This window comes from Amblyomma maculatum, chromosome 5 (assembly GCF_055883805.1).
Source record: "Amblyomma maculatum isolate TAMU_Amacu chromosome 5, ASM5588380v1, whole genome shotgun sequence".
Taxonomy (NCBI): Eukaryota; Metazoa; Arthropoda; class Arachnida; order Ixodida; family Ixodidae; genus Amblyomma; species Amblyomma maculatum.
In genome coordinates, this window is record NC_139348.1 from 126,766,674 (window position 1) to 126,791,494 (window position 24,821).

Below are 24,821 nucleotides of genomic sequence, written 5' to 3' on the forward strand. Positions count from 1 at the left end.
AAGCGTAAATTACAAATCCGCGAAACCAATTTATTTCTATGTATCGGCAAGAGAACGAGGTCGAGTAACTGCTTTTTAATTTTTTTTCTAGTCGTCGCCGCACAACGCAGAACGTTCTGGTTTCCTCTGCTTAAAGTAGTGCCTTAGGAAGTCGCTTCGAAACATGCGGCGCTCGGCTGTAAACCCAATGAGTATACAAGAGCGATGCAGTTCTTGTATATTATTCCGTGTTTTAAACCAAGGCTGAAGTTTGTCGATAAGCGATGATTTTTTTCAGCGACTATACAATGAATACGCTACGCCATGTTATCGCTCATGTTGCTCCGCGCGTTTGTGTTTCGGTGTAACCCACGCACGGAGATCCCGCGTAGCAAATCAATTTGTTAAATAATTTAGGTTTCCTTATTGACGGCGTTTCTGACCAGGCATGTCGTTCAGAGACCCTAGAGGGTAAGCAAAAGCGTTTTTGTCTCGGACTGCTCGATAGCGGTGCCGAATCCGGAGTTGCGCTTTGCAATGTTTGCGGCGGAAAATGGCTGCCGTACGCCGCGCGCGAGCCTGCAGTTGCTCTCTCACTTGATACTGTCATGTTTGTTTTGTTGGTCATTTCCGAATTTCACATTTGCTGTCTTGAATCGGGTAATTTAGCGTTAAGGCTCATTGGAGGGCTCAAGAAAGGTTACAGCACAGGGCGCTGATGTTGCTGATTCAGGGCGCTCGAACCCTTTCTACGTCTTCCGAAAGCGGTCGCGATAAAACTAGTTGCACGGTTCGCCGGCGATTGCGTACGTGCATTGCGCTTGCAGTAATCTGAACCGGTTTTGAGGTGCGCTGCTGTTGTCGCGCAGGGTTCTTTCACCGTGCGTTCCTATTGGTCGCTAATCGACGTTCTCTTTGCTGCGAAGGGACTCTGAAACAAAACAGATCAGTCACCCGCGACGCCTACGTGAGCCAGCGCGGACTGCGATAAAGTTAGGCCTAAGTAATCCTGTCGCTTCGGGAAGGCATCCACGGTCAGTAAATAGTCAGTTATTACAGCCATCGCTGTTATTACGGCACATTAAGGTCTGTTTTCGCGCGGTAAGGTTGCGTTACTGGAAGTAGAGGTGGCGCGAAAACCGTCGGCCGGACGTTTAGTGCGTAGCTGTGCCCGCGCCTGCTTCGATTTCTTATAGATATCTCGAAGCTGAGCTCTGAGCACCGAAGGTCCTGCTAGTTTTGTGTTGAAGGCTTGCACAATGCGCAGTCAGCTCTACGAGTGACGCTTACCGTACTTTCATGAGGCCGACGTTTGCGAAGTCGACTAGTTCGATTTCGGACGAAACTGCACGGCTTCGTAGCATGACATCTTTTTTACATGTGTTTACTTTTTCTTGTGTTGCATGCTTTGAAAAAGTGGCCTGCTTTCAGTCTGTACAACTCGATGAGCCGAACGACCTTGAATAGCCTGTTGATTCAGCCATCTTGGAATGTGTGCTCCCCGGATTACATATCGTAAACAACGAGTGTGCTATGCAGACGCGCATTTATTTGTGCAAATGAATATTGAGCATTGATCGACATTGTCGTTTAGTGTCGGAGCGTACTCGTGCTCCAATCCCGATATTTTTATTTTATTATTTTTTTTTTTTATTGTCACGGCAGTTGTCAAAGTGCTGCCCTAACGGAGCAGGTAAATATGGAAAGTAATGTGGGTTATATAACTTCGCATACAAATTGGATGGAGTGGATGCCATGGTTAATGTATGCTGGCGATAATGCACTACTAGCTGATACCCAGGGAGGTTTGCACTGATTAATACTTGTGGAGACGGAGATGCTTTAGCTCAATTAAGGCAAGTTTGGTGATATTTTATTCCACTTTTCAAAATGAGATACCCAGGCTGGCAGAATATAAATATCTTGGGCTATGGGTAAACACAGTTACACACGGGAAAGCATTAAAAGACTGCTAGAGTGAAAGGGCAGACAGATGCTGTGATATTGAGATATATTGTATTATAGGGACATGACAGGTATAAAATATTGACAGGTATTTGGGAAAGAAGGGTCATGCTAGGGCTTACCTCTGCAAGTGCAGTTTTTGTGCCTGAGGGCAAAAGTTCAATCTGGGCAGGAAATAGAGAACATTTAGCACTGGGTGCTCATAGCAGTACCACAAATGAGGTAGTACAGGGGGACAGGGGCTGGTAATAATTTGAATGATGGAAAGGCCAGAGTAAAATATTTTGTGTGGAATACCAGAGAGCATTGGACAATAAAATGTAGGCAATCATGGTATTTCATTTGTACAGAAGTAGTGTTGACTGAAAGTAAGCAAGTAGTTTTTACTTAACTCAAAAAGGAAGTGCTCTACTCATTGAAGGAAGATCAGGAAGACTTGGACTACGAAGCTACAAGGAGAAATGTAACCGGAAAGATTACATACATGCGGTGTGTGCTAGTTACATGGAAACAAATGGACATATTTTACTGGAATATGGTAATAGACGAGTTGCAAAACCTACAAGTTAGCTTCCCTGTGAGGCAGGAATTCCTGCACAATGGCGGCATAGACTTACTTTGGAATAATAGTTGGGAGCAGCGCTGGCACAGCGACTGGCGGCAGAGTAACTCCCGCACCCCTTGCCCATTCGTCACAGCATTCCGCAAGTGGGTCGCCAATTCTAAAACTCCTTTCCTCACCCAGTGTGGCAGTGCTCTCCCTTCCTTTATGCCCGCGTCAAGAATGTCCGAAAACCTAAACCTGTTCTCGCACAATGGCCTGTGCGACGGGGACTGCCGATCCGAAGCTGCGTGGACTGTAGTAGATGCATGCACTGGACCTAACTATTGCCGCGGAGTCAGGTTCTGCCGCCATTGTGCATGAATTTCTGCCTCACAGGGAAGCTGACTTGTAGGTTTTGCAACTCGTCTATATCCAGCCAGACGTCTGTACAGGTAGTCACTCTACCTGAAGAGAACAAATGTGATGTGAATGAATCTGCGAAGGATTAAAAAAAAAGCAAACGGAAGATTGGGGGCTCAAGAGTTAGGTGGTGATATGGGTAGAAGTATAGAATTAAAACTTCGTGTAATATTAAGTCAAAATGATGTATGTTTAACAAGAATTTAATCTTTAGTTAACTTAAAATATTGTTAGGATATGTACCAGGTGATTCGGAAAATACTTTGAAAATTCCTAAAAATAGTGGGTTTGCAATAGAAAAATATTGTTCGCAGGAACTTACTCTCAGGTGTGGTAAACATAATTTGTTGCTAAACTTTTCTAATTGTGCAAGCAATTGACTAAAACTAATTTTGAATTATCGCAGTTGGGTGTTTGTTCCCATTGGAGAGTTGGAAGCTGAGAAGACAACAATGCCATATGAGTTCTTGAAATGAATAAAAACTTTTCCTACAGGCCTGCAGTGCGATGAAATAAGACTTTTTTTTTCGTATGAAACGCCTTTTGGAGCAGAATTTCCAACTAGTATAATATAGAAAGCTGGCTTTGATTAATTTGCCTATAGGGTAGGAAAGGAAACGAGGTGTGGTTCTATAAAATCTATCCCGAGTGCCCTCCCTGTCAAGGGAGTAGATTGATGGCAATTTCCACTGGCCGCTCTGGAGCAGGTTTTCTTGGTCAAGGAAGGCGATTTCGATTTACACTGGTCCACCAAGATCGGTTGCTCTGTTCCGCTTGTATCGTGAAGGAGACAGCACGCAGTAATCGACTGCTCTCAGCCGTTCTTTGTTGTCTTTTTTTCTTGCTCGCTCTGTGTGCGAGTGTGCAATAACACTTCATTATTATCACACCGCTGGTCGTTCCGAGCAACTCAAGCCACTCTAGCTTGATTCTCTGACGAGAGTGTTATCTTGCCGAAAGTCCTAGTTAGCGATGGCGTCACTTTGGAGGTTGTGGGATTTTTTTGGCTGTTTACAGCGATTTCAGAGGGATCGACAGAGGACACTAAGCATCACCATTCTTTTTCGCAATTATGTTGAGGTGTGTCCATTGAAAAAATTGCAAGGGTTCAACGCTGTTGAACCAAATATTGAGTGAAAGCATTAGCTGCGGGTGACCGAGCATTGTTCTTTCTCAGCCACACATATAAAGCCCTGCTTTAACCGAGCCATATGAACATGCCTTAGTGGCCTATAGGGGTAACATGAATGCCAGGAACCTAGCAGGCTGATTCTGACATAACTGTCCCATGTGAAACGAAAGACCCAAGTTGGCAGCTCCTGCCAGCCAATCTCGCTTTTGTGTCAGGTGGGGTGTGACGTCACGCACTGCGCCGCGGCTGCGACAGCGCTACGCCGACCGCTTGAGTTGGTAGCCCAGCTCTCACCCTAGTGTCACGTGGGGTGTGACATCACAGTGTCACGTGGGTGCCGCCGTGCAACGCTGAAGGCTCGAAATCTAGAGTAGCATTGCTTTCGCAATAAAACATCTACAACGTTAGGATTGTGCGAAAGGAAGTTCCAGAGTGTCAAACTCCCACCTATTTATCAGTAGCAACACATTTTGGCGCTAGGATGCGACTTAACTTCCGGTACCAGCTCATCATTGCTTCCGGCACGCGCTGTACACGTTCCGCTGGTCGATCAAGGCTGATCCGCGTTACGGTGGTTTGGGCCGCCCTATTCCGGTTTGCTCCCCAATCAACTAGTGGAAGTCGCAATATGTTATTTCTCTCCGACAGTCGCTTTTTAGCTGCAGGTGACTGACACCATTTTGCTAGCTGCATTGCGTCAGCCCAGATGTGGTCGCTGTGATCAAGGGTTGTAATAGTTTGACCCACACTGTTCTTAAATTAAATTGTGCAGCCTTAGTGATTAGCAAAAATTAAGAGGGCTCAACGCTGCTGAACCAAATATTGAGTGAAAGCATTAGCTGCGGGTGACCGAGCGTTGTTCTTTCTCAGCCACACATATAAAGCCCCGCTTTAACCGAGCCATATGAACGTGCCTTAGTGGCCTATAGGGGTAACGTCAATGCCAGGAACCTAGCAGGCTGATTCTGACATAACCGTCCCATGTGAAACGAGAGACCCAAGTTGGCAGCTCCTGCCAGCCCGTGTGTCACATGGGGTGTGATGTCACAGCGTCGCGTGGGTAAGGCGTAACTGCAGCCGGGTCACGCGAAGGCTTGAAAGTGCAAGTAGTATTGCTTTCGCAATAATAACTCTGTGGCCAAATCGTCAGCCTTTTTCTTCTGAGCAGAGTAAAGGGAACTTTTTTTGTATTGTATATTTAGGTTGCTCTCAAGTATATCGTATACATAATTGGCTTCGGGGCAGGCACCTGAAACTGGATGGGACACCTGAGCATCTAAAAGCACTTTCAAGCCTGTACTACTATTCCACTTACTTCCAAAAATGGTTGATATAGTACGGCCTCATTCCAGGGCACTTTCTGTATCGAAAGTTCACTTTATGCGATGAGCCCGCAATGAGTGCTGACAAAAAAAAAATAAAAACAGCAAAGGGCCCATGCCGCTTTCTTTTTTAGCTTAAAGATCTTTGAGTTGAGCGGAAGAATGAATGCTCAAGAAACTTGAGAGCTTCAGTTTTCAGTATGCAGCATCATTGCATGTGCAACTTTTTATTGTTTTTTTCTGTAGAATGGCAGCATTGCATTCAGCTTTGCAATCCAATGGCCATCCACCCTTGCCAAGTGATGCAGGGGCCTGTCATCTCTTACTTATGGGATAATTAAGAAGTTGTTATTAATTATGCATAGCATACTCATTCATAGCATACCCTCCTATATTCTCCAGCAGGTAGAGGGAAGAAACGCCCAATGCGTGCAGCATATGGTTCTCACAGGTCTCGTCACTAAGGAATGGGACAAAGTTTGAGCATTCAAACAATGAATGTTTTATAATTACTGTTCATAAGTGCATTTTATTCCCCCTTTTTCTAAGCGCGTGGGTATCCAGCAGTGGAGAAGGGAGACCTAAGAATTGGCGCTTTCTTTCTCCACCGCACAGGAGGGACAGCATGAACCGTTGGCGTGGCAGCAATGACGATGGCATGCGGGGCAGCCTGAAGGGGCGGCAGCCCGGCGAGCGTCTGCGCAAGCCCAAGTGGGACCTGTCGCGGCTGCCCCCCTTCCAGAAGGACTTCTACAAGGAGCACCCCACTACTGCCCATCGGCCCAAGCACGAAGTGGATGCGTTTCGCAAGCAGCACGACATCACCATCCGCGGCAAGGACGTGCCCAACCCCATTCTGACTTTCGAAGAGGCCAACCTGCCGGGTGAGGCGACGTTTTGCCGTGCCACTCCTTGTCCGTCTTCGCTAGCAGCCCGCTGGGTGTCTTAGCACATCCACTCTTGTAGAACTGTCCAAGCCAGTTTTCTTCCTGGTATCACTTTCAGGCAATAGTCAGGTCACCAATCTTCATGATTCTCCGAATCGCTCGGTCTTTTAAAAGTTCCTTGAATGATTCACAATCGAGCATTTTTATTGTGTGTGTGTAAATGTTTGACCTACATGTAGCCTAGGTGTCGTTTAACCGGCTAACAATGTCAGCTTTATTATTATTATTATTATTTTTTTTTTTTTTTGTTCACAGCATACTGTGAGCATTGTTCCTGGGTGCTCAAGAGGGTTTTACTTTATAATTAATGTGCGCTGTTAACTTGTTGAAATGGTACATTTCACTTTTGACTATCTTGGAGGTTGACACAACAGCCGTGGGAGTATCTGGTATCGCTGTCTGGCCACAGTGGGCTCCAGGAAGTGAAGGCTTGTGCAGCCTAATCTTTACTTCTAGTTGTCACCTCATTTCTGTAGTGTTTAACAACATGCCCGCGTCTGCCTCTCTGTCTCTCTCCTCCTGCTTCTGTTTTTCCTGACGCCTGTGCGTGTCATTGGCTGCAGACTTCTGCATGTCGGCAATCCGTCAGGCCCAGTACGCCTCACCGACTCCCATTCAGGCACAGGGTTGGCCGATCGCCCTCAGCGGACGGGACATGGTCGGCATCGCTCAGACCGGATCGGGCAAGACGCTGGCGGTGAGCCCGGCTCTCCCCTCTCCATGCATGAGCGGGGCATGCGGTCACCCAGCTCTAGCTTGAAGATGGCTCCAATCCACCAGTGCTCCACAGAGCAAGTTTCTCGAGCCCTTGGGGAACCAGTGAGCAGGCATGGTAAACAGGTGCTTGAGCTTTATCGTCTGCTACAGCGCACCGGCTACAGCTGTAGGCAAACACAAATATGTGCTTTAGCAGATGACAAAGCAGTAGCTCCTGCTTACAGTTCTCACCGCATATTCACAATGGTTCCCCAATGGCCCTGGAGATGTGCTCCAAAAAATGGCAATGGCACACTGAGCTGCATTCGAGCTGGAAATGGACAACTGTGTACATGCGTGGACCGTTACGATTGATGAAGCCTGTGATAGAGGCTTGGGGAAAGGAAAACAGCAATGTTTCCTGCCGGACTCAGTGTTTGTGACTGCCGAGACAGTGGGACTGTCAGACCAATAATTCGCATCTTCAGCTGGAGGAATGGTGTGAAAACTGTGGCGTAACTGTGTGCACGTGCAATTTTAGCGCTAACCGTGCCACTTCATTAATTCTTTTTTCTCCTGTTTCTCTTTTCCACAGTATATTCTGCCAGCCATTCTTCACATTAGCCACCAGCCATACCTGGAACGTGGGGATGGCCCTATTGTGAGTGCTTGTTTTCGTTCTCGATCTTCCGCCTTTTGTCCATGTACAGTAGAACCCTGCTATAGTAAACTCGGATATAGTAAAAACTTTGATATAGTAAAAAACTGAAGCCCCAGTTCATCTTCCATAGACAACTGTACGTTTTTCCCCCTTTATAGTTTTTGGTAAAAATCGGTTGTAGGAAAGTGCTCCTGGCCGCGGCGACCATTCCCACGATATGATATTGCCACCCGCGCACTACCTAGAACCTCGAGGCAAGATCTTTTGTATTTGAAAACAGAAATATAACGCCAAGTGTTCGTTTAGGTGGCTTTACCACTAGGCTTAGCAGCAGTCAGGCGAAGCCTACTTTACAGAAGCCTTGGAGCCGTGAGGGAAAGCGCGCAGCGCGTAGGAAAAAAAAAAGTAAAGCTGTCTACAACCATAGCAAGGAGGCGGTGTGGTTCGTTGAGAAAGTAAAGGTGAGTAAAAGTGCAGCAAGAAATAAGGAATGGGAAGAAATGGGTGAACATTCACTGGAATGTGCAGCACAAAGCATGAGGGCAGCAGAGGCAGAAAGTGGAGGTGCAGCGAGTGCGGTCCGGTCTTACAGCACTTGAGTGCCACGCGCATTTATCTTTTATTGCCTTTTAAAAGACGTAAAAAGCAAAAAGGGACACCATGTTCATGCTAGGCTTTGGTTTTCACATGAAATCGAACTTGGTTGCATTAGTAATCACATCCTCATGCTCAAGAGGTACTTTCACAAGATGTAAAGAAATTTTGTAATGAAACAATTGCACAAAGCGATGATAAAAGCGAGATGGAAGGTATTTCAGCTTTTTTTTTTTAATTAAGCAACAAGACGTGTTCAGTAAGTGCCTATTTAACTACCAGACAGCATCTTCAGGATTATGTCATCACTGACCACTGATATAGTAAAGACCCTGATACAGTAAGTATTTTGCTGGTCCCAGTGACATTACTATAAAGGGGTTCTACTGTACTAAGAGCCCTGTGCACAGAGCCTATAAAAGCGTTGAGGCCCACACTTTGAGAGGTGACTAATTTGTGGTCCTGTGGTTGAGAAGAGTGGGCCTTACCCCGTAAATGGAACCCTATATTAAGGACCTTGCAGTGAAACATGACAGTGATCCAGCTCTCTTTTTAATTTTTGTTCGGCCTCAACACCTCAGTGACTAAGTGGTTATAATGCTGCATTGCTGAATTCGGGGGCGGGGGTTCGATTCCGCCCAGGGCGGCCACTTCTTGATGGGGCTGAAAAAAAAGGCGCCCATGAATGTCGGTGCATGCGAAAGAACCCCAGGTGGTCAAAATTTCTGAAAGCCTCTACTATTTTATTATGGCCCCCCTCACAGTTTTGTTGCTTTGGGACGTTAGACCCTGTAAACCAAATCAAGTTGTTCTCTTTTTTTGTCTCAAATTGTCTTGTTTGTAATGTCCAGTAGTCATGTCTGCTCTGGAGCCGACATTGTCTAAAATACGGATTACAACCTGTCTTTGTTAAGAACATTGCAAAGCATAGTTGTGGAAGCATGTGTGCTTGCAGAGCACTTAAAGTAATGAACTTGCACAGTCATGAAGTGCACAGTCGGCAGCAGACACTTTTTCGCCGGAAGGTTGTTTGTTCTTTGGAAGAAGTCAGCGGGGAATAATGGTGCTCATCTAAACTGCAAGCACGTTTTGTTACACCATGGGTCTTTTTCTGGAGGTGTAGAAGTGTGCAGAGTCATAACGTGTATCATGGCGCGCGTTTGCAGGCCCTGGTGGTGGCCCCCACCCGAGAGCTGGCCCAGCAGATCCAGCAGGTGGCGTCGGAGTTTGGCCGGGCTTCCCGCATTCGCAACACCTGCGTCTTTGGCGGCGCCCCCAAGGGACCCCAGATCCGGGATCTCGAGAGAGGTGAGTGTGGTCACGCCTTTTTGTTGTTTTGAGCGACTGGCAAATATGCAAATGTGACTATGGCATCATTTAGCTACTGCTCCAATAACATGCCTGGACATGCGTATATGTTTTAATACTGTCCTTCGGAGAGCAACTTTTCTCCGTGGCCAAATAATCTTTTGCTGTCTTTTTATTACAGATGTCATGTCTTTACTACAAGGAAACAAATAGTGTATGTTCAGTTTTCTGTGGAATCCAGAATGGAATCGCAGTTTCACTTTATTGCGTGCCCTTACTTTCTTTTTAAATGTGCCTTTATTGTTGCAGGAGTCTGCTGTAGCCAGTAAGTGTTTAATTTTTTCCACCTCTTCAATGGCCGGAGACGTTGTAGTACCAAGTTGGTCGGCCATATTGAAGAGATTAGTGTGTGCTGTTTTCCCTGGGCTGAGCACTGGCCTCATGCATTCCTGTTCGGTTGCTGCTCCTCTTGTTAATGCAGGGGTGGAGATCTGCATTGCGACCCCCGGACGGCTGATAGACTTTCTGGAGGCCGGCAAAACGAACCTGCGTCGTTGCACCTACTTGGTGCTGGACGAGGCGGACCGCATGCTCGACATGGGCTTCGAGCCCCAGATCCGCAAGATCGTTGAGCAGATTCGGGTGAGCGCCCTCCTCTCTCCATCTCTGTTAGCGCATGTAGGCACAGAGACTGGCCTTCGCGGAATGGGTCAACTGGCAGAGCTCTGAAAGGAAAAATGGACGAAGAAGGAGCAAATGTCGCAAGGTGCACTTTACGAGAACTGTGCAGTGGATAACTATGATGGGCAGGTTGACAGTCTTGTCGTCGTTTGGCTAGTGCATGTGAATGGCTGTCTGTGGAGGGGGTGGGGACTGGACTGGTTGTCACGTGCGTCGCCTTACGCAGCCGGACCGGCAAACACTCATGTGGAGTGCCACGTGGCCCAAGGAGGTGCGCTCCCTTGCTGAGGACTTCCTCAAGGACTACGTGCAGATCAACATTGGGGCCCTGCAGCTGTGCGCCAACCACCGCATCCTGCAGATCATCGATGTCTGCCAGGAGGCCGAGAAGGACACCAAGTGAGCAGTGGGCCATCATTGCTGGCTGCATTTGATCTTAACATGCCAGGGGAAATTTTTATAAAAGTGGCTAGCTTAGCTTCGGAGTGCTTGTTACAGTATCTGGACAGATTGCATGTTTTCGGTGACAGGAGCATAGCTTATTGTGTCAAGAAATATTATATGTTCAATATATCGTTGTTAGCTTGTCACAGTTGGATCTGCAATAACTGCTTTGCCTGCAGGTCAAGTTTGAAAGGGGGGGGGGGGGGGGGGCTGTAGTTTTGAGATGCTGACAAATGCATGGTTATGGCTCAGTCTAGCACCTTGCAGAAATGCACCAAAATATGTGCCCATATTGTATGCCTCCAGGTTTCGAAGCCAGTGGTGGTAAAATATATCCTGTGCGGTGTCATTTGAAAGAGAGATGGAAGAAAAGGTCCGACAGAAGAGCAAGACTTGGGATTGAAATTTGCTGCTTGGTAGTACATCACATGCTTGCCCTACCATTCATCACTAACAGCTGAAAAGTCAAAGCAGGATATATTGATCGTTATGGTGCAATTATACAATATGTGAAAATATTACGTTTAAAACCCCCCCTCAGAATTGGTTGAACATTTGTGGGTGCGAAATAATGTACCATACAACTGTTACGGAATGCTCAGCTCAGTGAAGAAAACAAAAAAGCAGTTAGAATAGATATGGATTGTATGTATATATATATATATATATTATTTTTTCATTTATTTCTGCACCCCGCCGGGGTGGCGCAGTGGTTACGGCGCTCGACTACTGTTCCCAAGGACGCGGGATCGAATCCCGGCCTCGGCGGCCGCTTTTCGATGGAGGCGAAAAGCAAGGCGCCCGTGTGCTGTGCGATGTCAGTGCACGTTAAAGAACCCCAGGTGGTCGAAATTTCCGGAGTCCTCCACTACGGCGTCTCTCATAGCCTGAGTTGCTTTGGGACGTTAAACCCCACAAACCAACCAACCAATCATTTATTTCTGTGCTTTACTTGTTACGTGATGCAATTTGTGTTATACAATTCTTTAAAATTCTCTGCCTGTACCCGACAAATGGTACAGACGCATACCGAGTCAAAGATAAACTGAAGGTAGAGATAGGTGGCACACTTTCAAGCTTACCTGCTGTCAGCACAGTGTTGGGGAGAATCCTGTCTCCAAATACAAAATAGCCCCTTTTTTTTTAATAGAAGTGTTTACATGTAATTTTGCATGTACAGCACCTGTCAAGTGTTTGTACAAAAATGTTGGAAATGCCTCAATTGTGACTGGTGCCTTGTATTTTTCTCTCTCCCCTCACCACCTCCCACTCCCCCGCGCGAGCGGCGATGTGGTTGCGTGGCTCATGCACCCTGGCGCCTGCTTTCGGCGTGACGGCCTGGCCCTCGCACCCGCCCGTCTTTGATGGCCCGAGGGGGGGAGGTGCTGGAGGCGGGTAGCGCCCTCCTCCTTCGGCTCTCCCCTCTCACTTTGTGCCTCTGGGTGCGAGTCAGTCCGTCACTTATATGAGCAGTTGTGTTTTTTCTTCTCGCATACTCATTTCATTTATTTCTCAAGGGGGGCACTCCGGAGGACTGGCCCTCTCTCCCTCTCTGAATGGCCGAGGGCAGTTTAAGGCTTCTGGCATCTAGCGTGCAGTTTTCCAGACTGCTGCTCCGAAAGTACCTTTGAAGAAGCAGCTGCAAACGCATCTCGTGATCAGTGGCAGTGAAACCCAAGGGCTTCGTGTTGCTGAGCAAGACAGGGAAGGGCCAAAGCTCAGGTTCGGCGGTCTGTGCAGTAGGAGATTAATGTGCTGGACAGTTAAGCGATGTAGAAGCACATATGCATCACCTAGTGCTAGCACTGCGCCATTGGCATCACTTTATTATTTCCATCACTGTACTAAATTTCATCACTGTGGGGCTGTCACTCCGATGCCTGTTTGTAACGCCGCCGTACAAAGAACCCCAGGCGGTCGAATTTTCCAGAGCCCTTCACTAGGGCATCTCTCATAGCCTGAACAAGCCATAAACTATTTAATCACCTCTCACTGTTGGGTTTCACTGCTGGCATTGGTATCACCGTGCCTGACTCCACTCAGGAGCTTGTATGTGTGTCACTGAGGGGCAGCAGCTGTGTGGCCAGTTTTTGCATAAATTTCTGTACCGCAACTGTATTTTAAGAATTGCAGCTGCAGTTCAGGCTGTACTTAAAGTGGCTGTTTCTTTTTTAAAGGGAGTGACTGTTGTCCGCGAGTGCCCTCCTTGTCGTAATTTCCCCTGATGACTGCGTGGTCTGCAATGTGCCTTGGGAGAGGCATGGTATCACCCCCCCCCTAGCTTCATCTCCATTCTTCCGGCTCATGACTTAGCCGTTGCTCTTTCCAGGCTCTTCAAGCTGCTGCAGGAAATTATGAACGAGCGCGAGAACAAGGTGCGTGTATGTGAGTGGCAGGTCGGGCTCCAGACTTCGCCGACTTGTTTCTTCTTTTTAATAATTGCTGCTTATTTTTCCTCCTTCCCTTTTCTGTTTTGGGCAAATTATACTTCCTTATTATTTGATGACCTCTCTTTTTCTTTTTTTTTTTCCTTTTTCTGGGAATGAAGCACTGGCACCGAGATTTGGTCTTCTGGAAATAGCTGTGGTGATGTGCCATTCTAGTCGGGCCACTAGCTATTTTTGGAAATCCAAAGTAAGCGCACGGGTGGGGGGCCTTAGTTTCTCGCCTGAGAAAGTTTTTTTTTTTTTTTTGCTTCTCACAGTACCCGCATTAATACTTGCTCAATTCATTTGAATTAATACTCAGGTTCAGCTTTCAGGTCTGTTCCTTGACCTTTGTGATAGTGAGTCGGCGATGAAGTTTGTTTGCGCAGGTCTTCCTTTAAATGCTAAAAATATTGTGAAGAGAAAGAATTGCATTCTTGCATGTTCATGAAGTCTTTCGCTTGCTGGAGTTAACGCAGGAACAGACTAAAACGTAAGTGAATCGAATTTTATCTTAGAAAGTTATGGTAATGCCCTGCACAGTAATTACTCCACAGAGTGAGTTCTCGGGAACTTCGGTGGGGCAAGGCTGTCCTGTCAAAATTGCTGCATGTCTCGCGTGGTGCCAGTGTTCGGCCTTCCTCTGTCCTTGTAGCCGCGGGAGGCAGCGAGAATCGTGGGGGAGGGGGAGGCACTGGGGGTCGGCTGCCAGTTTCCTTTCCGCAAGCGAGTGTACATTCCGTCGCCACAACGGCCAGCACGTCAGCAATCGACCGCCCCCCTCCCCAGCGCTTCCGTTCGGTCCAGCGAGCTTCAACGACCACGCTCTCGTATGCCACAGGGCAGCTGCATCAATTTGTTCTGTCAGGGCTACCTTTGTGGTCAAGGCTTTGACGGTTGCAAATGCAGTGTGTTATTTCATGGGCTTCATTTGCAAGCTTTGTGGGATTGGCTAATTGTGTTGCCCCTGAGAACTTGCATTGTTGTCAAGTTGGATAGAGGCGTATCGCAAATGCAAAGAAGTATTGGTGTTTTGCAGAGGGACTGGCGATATTGCGGGAACCAAATCTTAATTCATCACGTGCCATTCATGCAAATGTTAGTGCACCGTTTGTTACGCAAGAAGGCTATGAACAACGCTGGTGGTACAGTTGCAAAGCTTTGCAGCCATATTATGGACCACAGTAACGAAGAGGCTACAACAGTAGAAGAATTTGAGGAAAAATTTGCCGGAGGTGATAACGTTTTAAACCCAGCTGCCAAAAACGTTGTCAGCTGAAATTTCGGTGTGGAGCCCTGCCCTGTGGCAACGCGAGCCCTTCAAGAGAGCAGGAGAACGCGTTGCATCTCGTGTTGCGCTTTTCGTGAACGCTCCCCCCCGTCACGTTGCAGACCATAATATTTGCCGAGACCAAGCGTAAGGTGGACGAGCTGACGCGCAGGATGAGGCGCGACGGTTGGCCTGCCATGTGCATTCACGGAGACAAGTCGCAGCCCGAGAGAGATTGGGTGCTCGGAGGTGAGTTGGCCCCGTCGTCGTCACCACTGCCTGCCTGCCCACCATTGATCTCTCTGCTCAGCTTGCCTGGATTGTACGGTGACATTTGATACGTTATCAGAAGCTGTAAGCATTCGTGGCAGCTTCTAAAGGCCAGCTTGTCAGTGCCATATGGCGCTACCATTGTGAGTTTCATGTTGAAGGGACTGAACACTGGATTTTAAGCATCGGCCTTTTTTCACCAAAACAGAAAGCTTGCTGGCTAAAGTGGTCAGTTTCACAACGGTTCTGTTTGAAATGCTGTAGAAAAGCTTTGCCAAGATTTTTTCGGTAGATGCATGCACCTGTTTTTCTGTAGTCCGATGCTGGAAGCCATGATTATCAAGCACATGCGCGTTGGCAGAAGTGATGTACCAAAAACTAATATAAACCTCGCTCGGCAGACTGTAATTGGGTGTTTTTTTTTATGAAGTAGCATTCACTTCAGTTTTCAAACTGAAGATTGTTGCAACGCAGTACCAAACATGTACAGCTTGTCAGTGAAAGGTTTTGTGGACTGTGGTTATCGCATTTAAGAATTTCAATACTCTTTGGTGCCTTCTAATGAAGGGAGCATAGCTTTCTCTAAAGGGCTTTTCGCTGCAAGACGCTACTTAATATGTATTGGGCGATTTTCATTACCAAATTAAAATGACAAATCTTCGTTTGTTAGATATTGAGGGGGGGTTCAATACGCAGAGTGTGATGCAACGACGTATTTCCATTGCCACTGTAATGACACATTCTAGTAGGTGTTCAGTCCTTTTGACAGATGTACATTCCTGTAATGAATGAGAAGAGTTGAGATTGGAAGAGTACAGCGTTGCTGGGATCCTTCTCTAACCAGCCACATTGCGTCATGTGGGCAAGTTTGTGCGGATATATCGGTAGTGGTTGCGTTCCGCTGCAACGGAGGCACAGTCGGCCCAGCCATTGTCAGCTGGTATCTGCTTCAGCGGCTACCTGTGCAAGAAGGGCAGCATGCCTGCACGATGGTCCTTGTTTCTTTTTTTGCTGTTTTTTATTTGCCTTGCATGTCAGTGCGTAGCTTTATAAATGGCGGCTTTCACTAGGGTTTTGTTTGGACACTGTGCGCGACGTATCAGCAGCTTTATTTGATATTCTGCCTAGTCGGTTATACACAGGGTTCATGCACGTCCTTGAGATAGTTGGAACGCATTTGATATTAAAAAAGTGTGTCAACCTTTGAAACTCCTTATAAATCCCTGGAAAAAATTGGGTCATGCTAGCCAGAAAAAAAAGAATTGCCCCTTTATATCCTTGAAATCTTGAAAGCATTGAAGTTCAGGCCAAATATTCTGTGCAAATCCTGGTAGTTGTATAAAAAAAATTGTGAAGCCACTTACGAAGGAATGTAATAGCATTTGAGTTCTCCGCTGCACTTCTATTGTGCATTTGCATCAGTTTTATTGCTGCATTCGTCGGCGCGTCAACCAGACACCCATTAGTGTTTGAGGAAGGACCCCAAATTTTTCAGCGCGGGACCAATTCCGAATGGCCCCTATGGTTGGCGCTCTCTGTTTGGTCCTTTGTGGTCAGCTGATCCCTATGATGTCATGACAGTCACGACCAACCTGAATTTTCGTTTAACGGTGGAAGGCTTTGATGTGATGAGAACTCTAATGCTGTTGCATTAACACTGGCGGGATATTGGTGTAGATGACGGAGCTACTGTGGCACGACGCTTGCAAGCTGTATGGTTCACGGCGTCAGTGTCTTAGACGTCATGTTTTCTCGCGAACAGAGTTCCGAAGTGGAAAGTCTCCAATCTTGGTTGCTACCGATGTTGCTGCCAGAGGATTGGGTGAGTAGTCTCAGCAGGTCGGTGAGAGCTGCAAGCGTGCATTTCTGCGGGGAAGTGGAAGTGGGGAGGCTTCAGAGTTTCGTGGGTTGATCGTCCCACAACACGTGAAATTGCACTCACACGTCTGAACACTACCCTGAAGACCGCAGGTTTTTTTTAAGACGAATGTTTCGAGAGATGCAAGCAAAAAAGGTGTGGCGGACAAAGGCGGGGTTGGCGACGTGGCCGCGGAGCGGATTGGTCGGGCTCTTGCTTATTTGCCGTTGTAAGGAGCTCAGAGGCAGTTGGTTTATCGTCACCTGCCTCCTCTTGTCATTTGTGGCCTCCCACAGGCAGGCGGCCACTGCTGTTGCGTGGCCGCTTGTAAGCAATGCTGGGTGGGTTGCGTTGTCTTAACTGTCGTTGCCGCGTGTGGTGGGCGGGGCTTCTTCCTCCCCGTGGTGGTTTCGAAAGCGGCTCCTGTTCTTGTCTCTTCTTTCTCTTTCAGAGGCACCACCGTAAACAGAAGCGAGCGAGCGAGACGGGGATGGTCTCGCATTGTGCAAAATGGTGCCTCTGTGTCGGTACGGCCGCGGGCGCGCGCACTTGAACTCGAGACGACCACGGAGCACGCCCCCCGCCGCTGCCCCCTGGTGGCGTTGCGGGGAGACTCGGAGGAAGGACGTTGCCGCCGCTTGTCACGTGGACAGGGCCTGGCCCGGCCGGCCGCTCTGCGCAGTAAAAAGAGAAAAAAATAAGGCCCGCGAAAACCCCACCGCCCGAAGGAGGCCGAGGGCGCCGCCGCCACCGTCTTGAACCGAGGAGGGGGGTGGCGCTTTGCCCTCGCCCCTTGGCCACACGACGACGTTGGCCCCACACTGCGGTGGGCGGGGCCGTGCCCCGGACCGCCCCCGCCATTCTCGCCCGTCTCCTCTTGTGAGGGGTTGGGCCACTGCACCGGCCCCACACCAGAGCAGGCCTTGACGACATAGGCCTTAAGGGGTCTGCCTTGGGCCTGGCTCCAAGAAAGCAACTTCAGAGAGGCCGTCGTTGGAGTACTAGAGAACTATCACTCCTACGTAACCACCTTTGTGTTCTCGAAGCTCGGGCACGATGCAGCGTTTCCCCCACCCAGTGCATGACCATATTATAACCTACTGGAGGCCATCAATTGTCTCAACGATGCTCAATGGGGGACTTGGCTTGTCTGTGCGAAAGGTGCGCTCCCTTCTTACCTGTGGTTTTCGGCGAGGCGAATTGGCGCGCTTATACACGGGATAGTTGTGGCACTGCGTGCGTTGGCTGGCAGCGGTGAGGAGTGGAGAGCGTGGCAGCGTATAGGGGCTTGTGTGAGCAAAAACGGCTCGAGAAAAGGGGCATTCGGACCCCTGCTCCCCAAGGCTAGGCCCCGCCTGCTGCCGCAACAACCCGACAGAGTGTGGGGTAGGGGCACGCACAACGACCGGCGTCACCCAAGCCCCCCCCCCCTGCCACTGGTGTCGAGTTGGCGCAAAGGTGCCCCGCCTCGTCTGTGGCGGGTGCCTCTCCACCATTCTCCAGACTGCCTCCTCCTCCGCACGCTGAGGACGGAAGGAAACCACAGGTAATGACGACCGGGCCTCTAGGCTGGGCCAGCGCACGAGCGCGTCCTAGAGCTAGCATTAGCATCAGATGGAAAGGCAGAGTAGTGCCCCCCCCCCCCCTTTTTTTTTCTTTTTTCTTTCTTTTTTTTTTTTCTCTTTTTGCGCACAGCATAGTTGTGTTTTGAAGTGCTCAACTGATCTTGTAGAGAAATTGTAGAAAGTTGTGCAGGCAGCGTTATTTGTTGTGTTAAAAATTAAGCGGAGCATTCATATCTGGTCATTAATCAAAAGAAAGTAAACTGAGGCTGGTAATTTTCCAATATTGTTCTGTTGGGCACAATTTCAAGCAGATATCTCAACTTTTGAAACTATACTTAGCAGAAAGGTTTACTTAGTCAAACTTTCCTGGCATAAACCACTTGTACGATTTGAAGGGTGAAAGTATGTGACAACTTAATTGAGATGTCTCATGCCGTCATTGATATAAGGATGCTTTACCTGTAGGAGATCTTATGCTGTAGCTAACGGGCAGGTACTGGCTTATTCTTTCAAGAAAGAAATTTGCTTAAAGGCCATCGGTGAACTGTGTTATAAACCTTGAACTAGGTTGTCCCTGGTTGCTCGAATACTGGGTCAGTTTTGGCTGCTGGCACAAGTTTGGTGTGCACGGAGTAGCGCACAGCTTCACACAATTTGTACTAATTCTGGCTACCTCAGTAACAAGAATCTTGTGTGGTAGAGAAGGGGCATAAGTAGAGTTTTAATAATAATCCCATGTCTTCCCTGCTTCCACCTGCTATGAATCTAGACAGCGTAATTAGTCTCAAATTTCCTTAATGGGAATGGTTTAAGAGCAACCATAATAGTAGAAATATCGACTATTAGCAGATTGACATGCATACAAAAGTAACAGTAGAGGATCCTTTTCAATATACAAGCACATGCATTGTGTCACTAGGGGAGGGGCAACTTCCTGTGGTTAGCCTGGAATTGGAAGCTGCTCAGTTTAGCCAATAGCACATAAATGAGTCCGCTTGAACGCAGAAAAGTAGCTATTGTGTTTGTCAGTCAGTGTTAAAACATCTGAAAATTCCCTAGCCGCCTTTTTTCAACATAGCGAAGCTTGCGTGTGGCCATCCTTGGCAGCCTATTGGCTTGAAACCTAGTAATAAAAATGCATAACCCTTTGTTGCTTCTATAATGATAACTTGCTTGGCACAAATAGAAATTTTATAAAGTAAATTACGCGCATTTAGAGGTAACCCTGATCTCGTAAGTCATGCTCAAGTCGTAGTAATGATTGAAGACGCGTGGTTATAAAATATACTGCGAATTAAAGGTTTTATATGTGATTACTGGGAAGCTTGTTTATCTTCCTTAGTTCAGCTTACCATTAATGTTTCAGACAGCCTCACACTAACGAATTCAGGGATTTCTTAGTGGCCGTTGTGAAGCAGTGCTCAAGGTTGCGATTCGTTGAATGTAAATGTGTGTACATTTACTTAATGTTCTAACTATAGGCTACAGCAGTGTAGTCTATTGGTTACAGAATGGCAGCTGCCTTCAGATGCTTCATGTTCGTAGTAAGATAGTACTTCGAAATCAGCAGCTGCAGTTGCTAACTATGGGCCATGGTGTGTGGCCTGTGTATTACTACGCCGAATAGCTCGCATAACCAGCCTTTAATATTTGACCATACCGAACGTGCCAAACGTACCGACATCCTTGAGCTTAATATTTTTGTCCGATTCTTAGCTTTGTATTCAGGTAACCGAAAAAGCTTTTAACAGGAGACTACTTTCTGTCACGGAGGAATTGTGTGTGGTAGTTATTGAAGAGTTGAATCCAGCTATCGAATGATGCGATGTGGTTTTGCCCAACATTTAAAGACCACTGCAACTTGCAAAAAGTAAAATATCTTGGATTTGTGTTGCAATGATTTGATCAATGCTCACAGATTTCGTTGTTATGCTTATGTAATACCTAATGTTAGGCAATATTAGTTTTTAATGAAGTAAAATAGAAGGTGATATGCAGATAAGGAACTAGTGCAATATGTGGTAGTGTGGTTCAGCAGTGGAGGAACCATACCACCAAAATAGTGAGCATATTGAAGCTACATCAGCAAAGTGCTACTCATCATTGCAGTACATTGCTCTTGACATGGTTTAAGTAGTTTCGTAAAGTTTACTTTGGCTGAAACTATTTGGGCTCAAGAAGCATTACGGTGACCACTTGTCTCGTCTTTTTTTGCAGCCGCCATGTTTATGTAGCTAATTGCATCAGCTGAAGTTGGCGGCCTCTCAAATACCGTTTTATTACTGCAGCGCTGACCATCACTTTTTCAGAGACAAAACTTTTACAGTGGTCATCTGAGATATTGATAGCAAATGAGCCGGAAACTTGGGCTGTAGTCCTAGATTGCCATTGCTGAGTTATAACTTAAGTTCTCTCAGAGGAGCAAGTTGTTTGAGGTAAGTTGTCAGCGGACATCTTTCAGCCTCTTGCCTTTTACCTGAAATCTTATGGGTGAGATAAAGCATGAGATAAAATATATGTCTTACGCATTTTTAATGGATTATTCATGTCCTGAGCAGCTAGAAGCTTCGTGCCACTTATAGTTAGCAGTTCAGGCAGAGTAATTGCGCACTAGTCTCTAAAGTCAGTCATAATAGCCAGCGAGTGGCAGCCATCTGTTGCAGCTTGAACTGGGGCAGCATTTGGTCACCCCTGCGAGTCAATACAGAATTACTGAAACATGCTGGAGCCCTTCAAAGCAAAAAGTACTCTGTATGCCCCCCTTCCCCCTCCTCCTTTTTTTTCCCTGCAAAGCTGCTTCCTTCGGCCCTCTCATAACCGTGACTTTTATGGGCTGTTCTGTTGTACACACGGGCACTCAGTCGCGTTTGAAGTAGGCTGTTAGGATTCGCGCAGAAGTTCTTAGGCGTTAAGACTGTAGTTTGTTAGTTTGTAGATGTTCGTACACAGGGCAGAAGCTCCCATTCTACGCAGCCTTCCACCTGCCATGTCGTCACTGTGTCGGAACGGGCCTCTAAGCAGGAAAGTTGCTGATCTCGCATCCTCTCCGCACCCCTTCACCCCACCCCCATTTTTCTGCTCCTCCTGCCCCTTCTTCCTGGTTGTGCTGGGTGGCAGACGTGGACGACATCAAGTTTGTCATCAACTATGACTACCCCAACTGCTCGGAAGACTATGTGCACCGCATTGGACGGACAGCGCGCTCTAATAAGACTGGCACAGCGTACACATTCTTCACCCCGGGCAACTCCAAGCAGGCCCAGGAGCTCATCTCCGTACTCAAGGAGGCCAACCAAGTGGTGAACCCCAAACTGTACGAGATGTTCGAGATGTCCCGCTCGTATGGAGGACGTGGCGGTGAGTCACGCCTACCATCTTTCTGGGTGCCGCCCCCACCTTTAAGTATGTTGCGTTGCGTCTCGGTAGGGAGCCACGATGCTGATAACAGACATGCACCCAGTGCGAATCCTTGAGGAACCAAAGACATCATTTTAGTGGTGCATCCTGGTGGTGCAAATGACGCACGTTTAATGGCACCTTCTAACGCAGAATTGCCGATAATGTACAAGCGTTACATATGCAGTTACTACGCTGCCACATTTGCTTGCATTTTTTTGCTGCACTTCATTGCATTGGTCTTGCTTTAGGTTGAGATATGCATCCGCAATGTCGGATGCTACAGTGGTGTAGTATGCAACAAATTAGTGCTGGAACCGTCAAGTAAACAACATACACTTCTGCTTATAAAAACTGGCTGTAAATGGCACTATGGCAGCCATATTCATGGCCTGCATTTCTTCGCATTTCTTAGGTTCATAGTGCGGACTTTTCCTACATTTAACAAAATTCTCTACTATTCCACCCGGGAGGGGTTCTTGCAGAGCACAGCTGAGCACTTCGCTTGATAGCGCGGCAGAACGGTATCAGGTTCGCTTGTCAGAGGCTCCGGAACCAAAGTTGAAAACCATCATGTTTTCAAAAATGCAGCAGGAATTCTGCTGGGATGGAGCTGAATGGGAGTGCTGTCAGTGCAAATGTAAGAGGCTGGGCCTCAGAAATAGGTATCTGAACCCACGGCTGATGAGAGATGCTGGGCCAGTACTGATAAGCCTCGTTCTAAATTGCTGTCATCTGCTTGCAGCATTGCAAGCTATTCAAAGCCATAATGAACTTATCAAAAACCTTGGCTGCACAGCTTTCATTTCAATCTTAGCTAAGGTGTTGTGCCACTAGTCTTGCCACTTACGGCTTACTGTTGCAATTCATTGTCTTGTTGCAGGTCGCAACCGCTGGCGTACGTCGGGCGGAGGAGGAGGTCGTCGCAACGACGACTATGATGACGACCACCGACGCAACCGTTATGCGACCGGAGCCAATGCCTACAACCCTGGCAACAATGACTATACGACCTCCAACAGCTCTGACCTGCCCAATAGCAACTACGGATATGGCATATCATCCTCGAACCAGTCGTCGCATCATTCGTCATCTGGTACCAACTCGGCACCTACATCAAACATGTCACAGATGTCGGGTGGTGGCGGTGGCGGCGGCGGCGGCGGCTCTGGGACAATGATGGCAATGACACCCATGGGACACATGGCCCCAATGACGCCAATGATGGGGCAGATGACGCACATGATGCCCGTCATGCACATGGCCAATGGCCAGTCGTACATGATGGCACCCATGGGACAGCAGCAGCAGCAGCAGCAGGGCATGCCTCAGCAGGGTGGACAGCAGCAGCAGGGAGGACAGCAGCAGCAACAGCATTCAGGGCAGCAGCAGATTCCCCACGGACTTTTGGGCCCACCACCACCTCCCCCACCACCGCCAGGCGTCAATGGCGCATGGTAGAAAACACAGTCACGCTGCCTACATCGTTATTATTTTTATCCTCTTGGTTCTTAGATGTACAGGCAAAAATAGCGAGGAGAGCTGTGGTGGCTCTGGTTCTTTGCTTGGATCTGTTTCACTCCACGATTTGCGGGGAGAATGGCGCACTTTTATTTATTGATGCGTTTTGTGAAAATTGGACGTCACATGTGTTGGTATGAGAGCAATGCTGTCAAGTTATTGCCCTTGAGCGTTTAACAACCATTGAACGTGGAGCTCCTTCTATTTCCTGGGGAGCTAGGACGGCAAAGTACGACTTCGGTCCTGTCACTGCTGTAATAGATCGACGATATGTTTGCGTCAATAAGAGAGGGGGGACAGCAGTCCTTTGAGTGTTAGGATGGTTGCAAAAGCATCTGCGCCATAATGTTCAGGCCCCATCTTGTGGCCACTTTACAACCGTACCTTGACTGAGCAGTGCAGCCAGTCTTGAGATGCCATACAGTCAGTTGCTGCTTTTCAGCACCTACGTTATCTGTTGCGCATGATTTCTTGCATTGTACTGTAGCATTTTTGCATGTATTTTATTTATGTAATACATAAACAAAAGCCGAGCGTTTGGCTTGTGAATGAAAAAAATCCAACTTGAAGCACACGCCTGGCTGTTAAGATGTTAAGAGAAGACTGCCTATTGGCTGATTACCATTGCTGAAAATGCTGCAGTGTTCAATCAGAAATTACATATTGCTTGCTCACCCTAGTGGGCATATTTATGAACTGCAGTTCTTTGTTAAAAGCCCGACTAGTTTTTAACGATTTTCTATGACATGTCATATCTTGGCAAATCATTTTTGTACTATCTTCAGCATTTTGTTTCTTTACTTGTGTACATTTGTAGTATGTGTTACTGCAGGACTTTGCTGTTGTATGCATGAATGGGCTTGAGAGGAGCAGTCGATGACAGTCCATTGCATTTAAACAGCAACTGTAATTACTGTATTTTTGTTACGCATAGTAGTACCTTTATGTGACATTCTAAGCTTAAGAGAATGCCTTTGGGCTGGTTTGCACTAGCTCCGTTGCGAATTATCAGTTTTCATCATTGGTCAAAGCAACAAAGATTGTCTTGTAGCACCAAAATACACCAGCCCCCGCATAACAATACTTGGCTTTTCTCGCTGTATGGGCCATCAGTTTCACTACCACCTTTGTTCACCTTTTCACCATGATCACCACTTGTGTAGGCATTAGTCACACAGGTTTTCATTTCCATGCATCACCACCAGTACCTTGACCTTTGCGTTTAAAAGAGTGCAACACTGTATTTACAGTATGCCTTCTGAATTCATCAAGATCATATTCAAAGATTTGTCATCAGTGGCAGCCAGCTTGGTGCCCCTTGTAACTTCTTTATATCCCCAATGGTATTGATGCTAAAATAAAAGTTCAGTGGTGAACGAACTGCGTTATTTTCCTGTGGGCAAATATGCAAATAAGAGTCAGGTGGCTTGGCTTGCTGCCAAGAAGGCTGGCACGCACCTCCTGGCTTCTGCTTAACTATTGTTTTCACTGAAGCCACAACGAAGGATGCAAATGTGTATGGTAGATGATGCAAGTGCAAAGGTGACCTAGTGTATGCAAAATGCCAGTACATACCTAGCTCTGGTGCAGGAAGTGAGGTCGCTTGGCTAGGACTTACACAATGACTGGCGAACATGGAGGAAGGAAAAAACTGAGAGGCCCTATGTATCCCAGATGCATTGCGAAAAACGTACCAGAAGTCACATGCTTTTTTTTAGCCTAGATATCAACAGCGTCAGCGTTGCTATGGGGCTGCATGGCTCACGGCGTCGGCGTCTGATGCCGCGGAGAAGCGCTCAGACGGGAAGGGGCACACAGAAGA

The 24,821-nt window shown here is 47.4% G+C and overlaps 1 protein-coding gene across 2 annotated transcripts; it reads left to right on the forward strand.

Moving 5' to 3' along the window:
- Positions 1–297: 297 nt before the first annotated feature.
- LOC146189472 (putative ATP-dependent RNA helicase DDX5) lies at positions 298–22,958 on the forward strand. Of its 2 annotated transcripts, none has more exons than XM_084604278.1 (12): positions 298–450; positions 5,978–6,246; positions 6,873–7,006; positions 7,601–7,666; positions 9,427–9,568; positions 10,050–10,210; positions 10,476–10,648; positions 13,023–13,068; positions 14,512–14,638; positions 16,422–16,481; positions 21,200–21,439; positions 22,362–22,958. In XM_084604278.1, the coding sequence occupies exons 1-12, from the start codon at positions 428–430 to the stop codon at positions 22,937–22,939; spliced, it is 2,019 nt and encodes a 672-aa protein (XP_084460404.1). In that variant the 5' UTR covers positions 298–427; the 3' UTR covers positions 22,940–22,958. The 2 variants fall into 2 exon arrangements, with proteins under 2 accessions (XP_084460404.1, XP_084460405.1); XM_084604279.1 differs by lacking the exon at positions 298–450 and adding an exon at positions 807–1,013.
- The last annotated feature ends 1,863 nt before the right edge of the window (positions 22,959–24,821 follow it).